At 47.2% G+C, this 11,232-nt stretch overlaps 1 protein-coding gene across 1 annotated transcript; it reads left to right on the top strand.

Moving 5' to 3' along the window:
* Positions 1-10,373: 10,373 nt before the first annotated feature.
* LOC134617474 (neurogenin-1-like) lies at positions 10,374-11,022 on the top strand. The gene has a single exon (XM_063462726.1). It carries the CDS (start codon positions 10,380-10,382, stop codon positions 10,965-10,967), a length of 588 nt encoding a protein of 195 aa, XP_063318796.1. The 5' UTR covers positions 10,374-10,379; the 3' UTR covers positions 10,968-11,022.
* Positions 11,023-11,232: the final 210 nt, after the last annotated feature.

The raw sequence follows: 11,232 nt of genomic DNA, 5'->3' as shown, positions 1-11,232 counted from the left end.
AATAATAAAAAAAACGAAATCCAAAGTATAACTTTGACTTGACATTTATTTCTTTTGCATCACACAAAATCCATGCCATTTCACGTACATTACACAGAATCCATGAGAATGGGAAAGTTTTCCCAACCGAGAAAGTTTTCCCGACCGAGAGTCCCGACCGAGAAAGTTTTCCCGACCGAGAGTCCCGACCGAGAGACTTTTCCCGACCGAGAAAGTTTTCCTGACCGAGAGTCCCGACCGAGAAAGTTTTCCCGACTGAGAGTCCCGACCGGGAAAGTTTTCCCGACCGAGAGTCCCGACCGAGAAAGTTTTCCCGACCGAGAGAGTTTTCCCGACCGAGAGTCCCGACCGAGAAAGTTTTCCCGACCGAGAGTCCCGACCGAGAGAGTTTTCCCGACCGAGAGTCCCGACCGAGAAAGTTTTCCCGACCGAGAGAGTTTTCCCGACCGAGAGTCCAAATGAGGAAGTTTTCAAACAGGCAGTGTGTTTCACAAACTCAGGCTGGTATTTTCAGATCAGCTGTCATTTTCATTGTTTCATTTTATCATGGGTATGTGAAATGTTGTGCCTTGGTTCATCTTACACAATGATGATTGCTAAGCCAGATATGAGTCCTGAACGCCACACAGGCATTTGTAGGAAATCATGGTCAACTTATGTATCTGTATCGTTTTTAACATTGTAAAAGATGTAAAATGTAGATGAATGTGTTGAGAATAATAAAAAAAACGAAATCCAAAGTATAACTTTGACTTGACATTTATTTCTTTTGCATCACACAAAATCCATGCCATTTCACGTACATTACACAGAATCCATGAGAATGGGAAAGTTTTCCCAACCGAGAAAGTTTTCCCGACCGAGAGTCCCGACCGGGAAAGTTTTCCCGACCGAGAGTCCCGACCGAGAGAGTTTTCCCGACCGAGAGTGCCGACCGGGAAAGTTTTCCCGACCGAGAGTCCCGACCGAGAGAGTTTTCCCGACCGAGAGTCCCGACCGAGACTCCCGACCGAGAAAGTTTTCCCGACCGAGAGTGCCGACCGAGAAAGTTTTCCCGACCGAGATTCCCGACCGAGAGACTTTTCCCGACCGAGAAAGTTTTCCTGACCGAGAGTCCCAACCGAGAAAGTTTTCCCGACTGAGAGTCCCGACCGGGAAAGTTTTCCCGACCGAGAGTCCCGACCGAGAAAGTTTTCCCGACCGAGAGAGTTTTCCCGACCGAGAGTCCCGACCGAGAAAGTTTTCCCGACCGAGAGTCCCGACCGAGAGAGTTTTCCCGACCGAGAGTCCCGACCGAGAAAGTTTTCCCGACCGAGAGAGTTTTCCCGACCGAGAGTCAAAATGAGGAAGTTTTCAAACAGGCAGTGTGTTTCACAAACTCAGGCTGGTATTTTCAGATCAGCTGTCATTTTCATTGTTTCATTTTATCATGGGTATGTGAAATGTTGTGCCGTGGTTCATCTTGCACAATGATGAAACGCCACACAGGCCTACAAACGCCACACAAGCATTTGTAGGAAATCATGGTCAACTTGTGTATGTGTATCGTTTTTAACATTGTAAAAGATGTAAAATGTAGGTGATTGTGTTGAGAATAATAAAAAACGAAATCCAAAGTATTGCTTTCCCATGACATTTATTTCTTTTGCATCACACAAAATCCATGCCATTTCACGTACATTACACAGAATCCATCAAAACGGCAAACCTTTCTTTACACCAAAACTTTCCCGACCGAGGGAGTTTTCCCGATTGAGAGAGTTTTCCTGACCGAGAGTCCCGACCGAGAAAGTACATTTGGTGTACACATTTTAAATTTTGAGCTCGATGCACCAACTCAGTGGAGGTCTCTTCGAGCAAAGTATACTGATAGTTTGACCTTAACAGAGAGGGCAAGCTGTAGGCAAGAGCAAACCCAAGCGGAAGAAGAAATTGAAGCGATGCCCGAGCCTGTTGCAGACTCTGAAGAAGAGTCTTTAGCCACAGCAATAACTGCGTCTTTCAATAAACCTCAACCGGAGCCTCAGCCAGAGCCTTCAACTTCAACTTCCTCCGCGCTAGCCACTGTGGGGTCACATGGGACATGTGCTGACTTGTGTGTGTTGTTGTGAACTTAGACAGATGTACATGTTAAGCTGCGGACATGTTTCCTTTGAGGCATGCATCAAGGAGAACGTGAGGGTAACTGGGAAACGAATGTGTTTTATGTGTAAGGTAGAATGCGCATTTTATCGACCGGTGCACACCAGCTGCGTGTCAGATGTTACCTGCGTTGACTGTAACCAGCGCAGAGTGTACATGATGCTATGCGGTCACACGACCTGCGCGTGTGTGAACAAAGCTTGTTCAGAATGTAACACCAAACATACCGTGAGAAGTTTCTGTGAATGGATTGACAAACTAACAGCTTATCTGTGTGTATGATACATAAAAAACCTACTACAAGTATAGTAGATGTATTGCCATTACAAGTATTGCCATTATGAGTTTGGCTACTGCATCCAACATATTTTTGTATAATAAAGAACCACAAGTATTTCTACTACAAGTGTTATATTTGTGTATAATAAAAACTATTCTAAAATGGTGAATGTCAGTTACATTCTGTATAACATTCATTTATTGTACTGTGTAACAACATACATATTCAAATGTGATGGGCACAATCATTAACCACACAGTCTCTGTGTCTGCAAAGGCATCGGTTTATTGCAGTGTTTAAGAACATACAGATAAAATTGTACACAGTTAAGAAGAGCATAAACTAAACGCAAAGGGTATGTGATGGGCACAATCATTAACCACACAGTCTCTGTGTCTGCAAAGGCATCTGTTTATTGCAGCGTCTAACAACATACAGATACAATTGTGTGCAGTTGAGAAGAGCGTATTTTTTTAAAAAAAAAAGCAAAGCATACAGCTGTACACAAAAGAAAACAATACTTTGATCATAATGTAAAAGCAAACCGTACCGCTGTACACAAAAGACATCCAAGTGAACAACACTTTACATTTCCCAAAGTGACACTCGTGTACATGAGCTAGTTTTTTGGCGTGAGGCACTTGCTTTTCTTAAGAAGCTGGAGATCTGCGCAGCAGGGCATACTTGCGGTTGAAAAAACCTCGGTTGAACTAAGAGATCGAGTGGAGATGCTCTGCCTGGTGGTTAGTCGATCAAGATCGCATGAACACAGGCTCATGAACACAGGCTCATGAACACAAGCTCATGAACACAGGCGCAGGTCTCATGGAGAGGGTCTGAAATTGAGTCTCATGCGCTGAATAAAAAAAAAAAAAAAACAAATTAGGCAAGGTGAAATTGTAGGCCGGGAGTGATATTGGGTTGGTTCTGTTTTTTTTGGGGGGGGGGGTTGTGCAAAACACACACGGAACAGAGTGTGGTGGAGGCTGGGACACGGACAGAGCACAGCTTTCGCGTAGCTTGCGTGTCGCTTCACCGTATTGACTGTTACCACACGCGGGAGCCAACCCTGATGCGCGGCCTGTGAAATACGACCCAGTGGAGAAGGCGACGTGAGAGGATAGCGCTTGTATTACGCGAAACTCCCTGGCTTGTGGAGGACAGATGTGTGATAAGCATGAACACAGGCTCATGAACACAGGCTCATGAACACAAGCTCATGAACACAGGCGCAGGTCTCATGGAGAGGGTCTGAAATTGAGTCTCATGCGCTGAATAAAAAAAAAAATAACAAAAACAAATTAAGCAAGGTGAAATTGTATGCAATCTTTATATATGCAGGGCAGTGAAATATCACAAAGTACAATGCTGACTAGTACAACAAGTAACATTAGGCCGGGAGTGATAATGGGTTGTTTTTTTTGGGGGGGGGGTGTTGTGCAAAACACACACGGAACAGAGTGTGTTGGAGGCTGGGACACGGACAGAGCACAGCTTTCGCGTAGCTTGCGTGTCGCTTCACCGTATTGTCTGTTACCACACGCGGGAGCCAACCCTGATGCTCGGCCTGTGAAATGCGACCCAGGGGTACTCTGGGACCCCCGGGGTCCAGAGCTGCCCCGAAGGGGAGCACGAGGGTTTTCCCGACCGAGAGTCCCGACCGAGAGAGTTTTCCCGACCGAGAGTCCCGACCGAGAAAGTTTTCCCGACCGAGAGTCCCGACCGAGAGTCCCGACCGAGAAAGTTTTCCCGACCGAGAGTCCCGACCGAGAGAGTTTTCCCGACCGAGAGTCCCGACCGAGAGACTTTTCCCGACCGAGAGAGTTTTCCCGACCGAGAGTCCAAATGAGGAAGTTTTCAAACAGGCAGTGTGTTTCACAAACTCAGGCTGGTATTTTCAGATCAGCTGTCATTTTCATTGTTTCATTTTATCATGGGTATGTGAAATGTTGTGCCTTGGTTCATCTTACACAATGATGATTGCTAAGCCAGATATGAGTCCTGAACGCCACACAGGCATTTGTAGGAAATCATGGTCAACTTTTGTATCTGTATCGTTTTTAACATTGTAAAAGATGTAAAATGTAGATGAATGTGTTGAGAATAATAAAAAAAACGAAATCCAAAGTATAACTTTGACTTGACATTTATTTCTTTTGCATCACACAAAATGCATGCCATTTCACGTACATTACACAGAATCCATGAGAATGGGAAAGTTTTCCCAACCGAGAAAGTTTTCCCGACCGAGAGTCCCGACCGGGAAAGTTTTCCCGACCGAGAGTCCCGACCGAGAGAGTTTTCCCGACCGAGAGTGCCGACCGGGAAAGTTTTCCCGACCGAGAGTCCCGACCGAGAAAGTTTTCCCGACCGAGAAAGTTTTCCTGACCGAGAGTCCCGACCGAGAAAGTTTTCCCGACCGAGAGTCCCGACCGAGAAAGTTTTCCCGACCGAGAGAGTTTTCCCGACCGAGAGTCCCGACCGAGAAAGTTTTCCCGACCGAGAGTCCCGACCGAGAGACTTTTCCCGACCGAGAGTCCCGACCGAGAAAGTTTTCCCGACCGAGAGAGTTTTCCCGACCGAGAGTCAAAATGAGGAAGTTTTCAAACAGGCAGTGTGTTTCACAAACTCAGGCTGGTATTTTCAGATCAGCTGTCATTTTCATTGTTTCATTTTATCATGGGTATGTGAAGTGCCTTGGTTCATCTTACACAATGATGATTGCTAAGCCAGATATGAGTCCTGAACGCCACACAGGCATTTGTAGGAAATCATGGTCAACTTTTGTATCTGTATCGTTATTAACATTGTAAAAGATGTAAAATGTAGATGAATGTGTTGAGAATAATAAAAAAAACGAAATCCAAAGTATAACTTTGACTTGACATTTATTTCTTTTGCATCACACAAAATCCATGCCATTTCACGTACATTACACAGAATCCATGAGAATGGGAAAGTTTTCCCAACCGAGAAAGTTTTCCCGACCGAGAGTTCCGACCGGGAAAGTTTTCCCGACCGAGAGTCCCGACCGAGAGACTTTTCCCGACCGAGAGTCCAAATGAGAAAGTTTTCAAACAGGCAGTGTGTTTCATAGACTCAGGCTGGTATTTTCAGACCAGCTGTCATTTTCATTGTTTCATTTTATCATGGGTATGTGAAATGTTGTGCCGTGGTTCATCTTGCACAATGATGAAACGCCACACAGGCCTACAAACGCCACACAAGCATTTGTAGGAAATCATGGTCAACTTGTGTATGTGTATCGTTTTTAACATTGTAAAAGATGTAAAATGTAGGTGATTGTGTTGAGAATAATAAAAAACGAAATCCAAAGTATTGCTTTCCCATGACATTCATTTCTTTTGCATCACACAAAATCCATGCCATTTCACGTACATTACACAGAATCCATGAGAATGGGAAAGTTTTCCCAACCGAGAAAGTTTTCCCGACCGAGAGTCCCGACCGGGAAAGTTTTCCCGACCGAGAGTCCCGACCGAGAGAGTTTTCCCGACCGAGAGTGCCGACCGGGAAAGTTTTCCCGACCGAGAGTCCCGACCGAGAGAGTTTTCCCGACCGAGAGTCCCGACCGAGACTCCCGACCGAGAAAGTTTTCCCGACCGAGAGTGCCGACCGAGAAAGTTTTCCCGACCGAGATTCCCGACCGAGAGACTTTTCCCGACCGAGAAAGTTTTCCTGACCGAGAGTCCCAACCGAGAAAGTTTTCCCGACTGAGAGTCCCGACCGGGAAAGTTTTCCCGACCGAGAGTCCCGACCGAGAAAGTTTTCCCGACCGAGAGAGTTTTCCCGACCGAGAGTCCCGACCGAGAAAGTTTTCCCGACCGAGAGTCCCGACCGAGAGAGTTTTCCCGACCGAGAGTCCCGACCGAGAAAGTTTTCCCGACCGAGAGAGTTTTCCCGACCGAGAGTCAAAATGAGGAAGTTTTCAAACAGGCAGTGTGTTTCACAAACTCAGGCTGGTATTTTCAGATCAGCTGTCATTTTCATTGTTTCATTTTATCATGGGTATGTGAAATGTTGTGCCGTGGTTCATCTTGCACAATGATGAAACGCCACACAGGCCTACAAACGCCACACAAGCATTTGTAGGAAATCATGGTCAACTTGTGTATGTGTATCGTTTTTAACATTGTAAAAGATGTAAAATGTAGGTGATTGTGTTGAGAATAATAAAAAACGAAATCCAAAGTATTGCTTTCCCATGACATTTATTTCTTTTGCATCACACAAAATCCATGCCATTTCACGTACATTACACAGAATCCATCAAAACGGCAAACCTTTCTTTACACCAAAACTTTCCCGACCGAGGGAGTTTTCCCGATTGAGAGAGTTTTCCCGACCGAGAGTCCCGACCGAGAAAGTACATTTGGTGTACACATTTTAAATTTTGAGCTCGATGCACCAACTCAGTGGAGGTCTCTTCGAGCAAAGTATACTGATAGTTTGACCTTAACAGAGAGGGCAAGCTGTAGGCAAGAGCAAACCCAAGCGGAAGAAGAAATTGAAGCGATGCCCGAGCCTGTTGCAGACTCTGAAGAAGAGTCTTTAGCCACAGCAATAACTGCGTCTTTCAATAAACCTCAACCGGAGCCTCAGCCAGAGCCTTCAACTTCAACTTCCTCCGCGCTAGCCACTGTGGGGTCACATGGGACATGTGCTGACTTGTGTGTGTTGTTGTGAACTTAGACAGATGTACATGTTAAGCTGCGGACATGTTTCCTTTGAGGCATGCATCAAGGAGAACGTGAGGGTAACTGGGAAACGAATGTGTTTTATGTGTAAGGTAGAATGCGCATTTTATCGACCGGTGCACACCAGCTGCGTGTCAGATGTTACCTGCGTTGACTGTAACCAGCGCAGAGTGTACATGATGCTATGCGGTCACACGACCTGCGCGTGTGTGAACAAAGCTTGTTCAGAATGTAACACCAAACATACCGTGAGAAGTTTCTGTGAATGGATTGACAAACTAACAGCTTATCTGTGTGTATGATACATAAAAAACCTACTACAAGTATAGTAGATGTATTGCCATTACAAGTATTGCCATTATGAGTTTGGCTACTGCATCCAACATATTTTTGTATAATAAAGAACCACAAGTATTTCTACTACAAGTGTTATATTTGTGTATAATAAAAACTATTCTAAAATGGTGAATGTCAGTTACATTCTGTATAACATTCATTTATTGTACTGTGTAACAACATACATATTCAAATGTGATGGGCACAATCATTAACCACACAGTCTCTGTGTCTGCAAAGGCATCGGTTTATTGCAGTGTTTAAGAACATACAGATAAAATTGTACACAGTTAAGAAGAGCATAAACTAAACGCAAAGGGTATGTGATGGGCACAATCATTAACCACACAGTCTCTGTGTCTGCAAAGGCATCTGTTTATTGCAGCGTCTAACAACATACAGATACAATTGTGTGCAGTTGAGAAGAGCGTATTTTTTTAAAAAAAAAAGCAAAGCATACAGCTGTACACAAAAGAAAACAATACTTTGATCATAATGTAAAAGCAAACCGTACCGCTGTACACAAAAGACATCCAAGTGAACAACACTTTACATTTCCCAAAGTGACACTCGTGTACATGAGCTAGTTTTTTGGCGTGAGGCACTTGCTTTTCTTAAGAAGCTGGAGATCTGCGCAGCAGGGCATACTTGCGGTTGAAAAAACCTCGGTTGAACTAAGAGATCGAGTGGAGATGCTCTGCCTGGTGGTTAGTCGATCAAGATCGCATGAACACAGGCTCATGAACACAGGCTCATGAACACAAGCTCATGAACACAGGCGCAGGTCTCATGGAGAGGGTCTGAAATTGAGTCTCATGTGCTGAATAAAAAAAACAAAAAAACAAATTAGGCAAGGTGAAATTGTAGGCCGGGAGTGATATTGGGTTGGTTCTGTTTTTTTTGGGGGGGGGGGTTGTGCAAAACACACACGGAACAGAGTGTGGTGGAGGCTGGGACACGGACAGAGCACAGCTTTCGCGTAGCTTGCGTGTCGCTTCACCGTATTGACTGTTACCACACGCGGGAGCCAACCCTGATGCGCGGCCTGTGAAATACGACCCAGTGGAGAAGGCGACGTGAGAGGATAGCGCTTGTATTACGCGAAACTCCCTGGCTTGTGGAGGACAGATGTGTGATAAGCATGAACACAGGCTCATGAACACAGGCTCATGAACACAAGCTCATGAAAACAGGCGCAGGTCTCATGGAGAGGGTCTGAAATTGAGTCTCATGCGCTGAATAAAAAAAAATAACAAAAACAAATTAAGCAAGGTGAAATTGTATGCAATCTTTTTATATGCAGGGTAGTGAAATATCACAAAGTGCAATGCTGACTAGTACAACAAGTAACATTAGGCCGGGATTGATATTGGGTTGGTTCTTTTTTTTTGGGGGGGGGTGTTGTGCAAAACACACACGGAACAGAGTGTGGTGGAGGCTGGGACACGGACAGAGCAGAGCTTTCGCGTAGCTTGCGTGTCGCTTCACCGTATTGTCTGTTACCACACGCGGGAGCCAACCCTGATGCACGGCCTGTGAAATACGACCCAGTGGAGAAGGCGACGTGAGAGGATAGCGCTTGTATTACGCGAAACTCCCTGGCTTGTGGAGGACAGATGTGTGATAAGCATGAACACAGGCTCATGAACACAGGCTCATGAACAAAAGCTCAGGAACATAGGCGCAGGTCTCATGGAGAGGGTCTGAAATTGAGTCTCATGCGCTGAATAAAAAAAAATAACAAAAACAAATTAAGCAAGGTGAAATTGTATGCAATCTTTATATATGCAGGGCAGTGAAATATCACAAAGTACAATGCTGACTAGTACAACAAGTAACATTAGGCCAGGATTGATATTGGGTTGGTTCTTTTTTTTTGGGGGGGGGGTGTTGTGCAAAGCACACACGGAACAGAGTGTGGTGGAGGCTGGGACACGGACAGAGCACAGCTTTCGCGTAGCTTGCGTGTCGCTTCACCGTATTGTCTGTTACCACACGCGGGAGCCAACCCTGATGCTCGGCCTGTGAAATGCGACCCAGGGGTACTCTGGGACCCCCGGGGTCCGGAGCACATAATAATTATGTTTAAAAGCTGTTGGTGGTCAGACTTTTATTGTGAAAGGCTTCATAGTTGCACGTCTGTCGGATTTAAAGGTGAACAGTAGTTTTTTTGTATGGCTGCTGAGGTGCACAGAATGAGCAGGTGCAAGTTAAACTTTGAGACGTTTCTCTTCACGTTAAGGAAAAAGCCGAACAGTGACGAAGACTTCCGGGTAGAAAGGACTAGTTTTCTTTGTTAGGATGAAGCTCCTTTCTCCTTCTGCTGCTGCTCCTCTTTCTGTTTGTGGAGCAGTGAGCAGAGGATGGATGGATGGATTCTCCGAAGCGTGTCTCAGCCCGGCGGGGTGGAGGAGGTGGAGGTCTCTCTGCCTCTGCTTTCTTCTTCCACCTTTTTTCATGTTTTTGGTTTAAACTCTCGTAGTGGGTTTGGTTCTTTCTGTCTCGCGGGGGGGCATTGCGTGTAGTTCGCGTGGCCGGCCGCGCGCTCTGATTGGCTGGCCGTGATTACCGGCACGCTTCTCTGCGCGGCGTCATTATGTTAATGAGCTTCTCCCGCGGCACGGGGCAGACCTGCCGCAGCATTCATCCCCTCATCTTGCGCGCTAATGCCAGGCCGGGGGGGGGGGGGGTCACAGGGGGCGCGGGGGCAGGGGGCCGGTCATTGTCCCAAGCACGCTATATAAGCGGGCTGAGGCCGGTCGTGTGCCAGGCTCACCGGATCGCACGAGCTGATCCAGAGCAGAAAACACGCAGAGACACGCGCGCCGCTCCGAACTGCCACAGACTTCAGGTGAATTCCTCTTGCGTGGATCCCTCACGCCTCCTCTCCTCTCCCCGCAGTCATGGACTCGCTCTACTCCGACATCGACAGCAACAGCTGCAACTTCTTCCCGCACAGCGAAGACGAGGAGTCCCGCGGCCCGCGCTGCGCGTCCCCGCAGCCCGAGCAGCAGCAGAAGAAGCAGCGGCGTCGCGGTCGCGCGCACAGCGACGTGACGGTGCAAGTGGTGAAGAAGAACCGGCGCCTGAAAGCCAACGACCGCGAGCGTAACCGCATGCACAACCTGAACGACGCGCTGGACGCGCTGCGCGGCGTGCTGCCCTCATTCCCGGACGAGACGAAGCTGACGAAAATCGAGACTCTGCGGTTCGCGCACAACTACATCTGGGCGCTGTCCGAGACCATCCGCATCGCGGATCTGCAGGCGGGTAAGGTCGGCGAGCCGCCCGTGCTGCTCAGCCCGTGCCTAGCCGAGGCCCCTAGCCCGGGCAGCGATGCCTGCTCCTGGAGCTCCAGCGGCTCCTCATCCTCCTCCTCCCCGGCCTACTGCGCATCCAGCCCGGGCAGCCCCGCCGTCCCCGAGGACTACAGCTGCCTGCGGCAGGACGCGCTGTACGGCTTCCGCAGCTTCGTGCCGGGCATCTACTGATCCATGAGCCCGGAGGTCCCGCTGGAATAAGACTGAGAGCCGCTATTTGCCTTACTCACACCTCCTTCTCCTAATCACCATCATCATCGTCGTGCTTCTACGGATGGACTGGAAATGAGAGGAACTGAATTTGATCTGTTTTTTATTATTAGTTTTGGGTTTTGTAAATTTCTCCAAAAACCTTTGCACTTTCCCCTCTCCCCTCTCTCTCCCCCACAGTCTGCAGGTTACAGTCAGTCTCAGTTTTTCTGTTTTCGTGTCGGAG

The sequence above is a fragment of the Pelmatolapia mariae genome, linkage group LG3_W, assembly GCF_036321145.2.
Source record: "Pelmatolapia mariae isolate MD_Pm_ZW linkage group LG3_W, Pm_UMD_F_2, whole genome shotgun sequence".
NCBI classification, from domain to species: Eukaryota; Metazoa; Chordata; class Actinopteri; order Cichliformes; family Cichlidae; genus Pelmatolapia; species Pelmatolapia mariae.
Note: the sequence above shows the minus strand (reverse complement) of the source record. Positions and strands in the feature narration are given on the sequence as shown.

What these genes read in the sequence shown, in the direction of transcription:
- LOC134617474 (XM_063462726.1), top strand. Translation starts at nt 10,380, where the DNA reads ATGGACTCGCTCTACTCCGACATCGACAGCAACAGCTGCAACTTCTTC.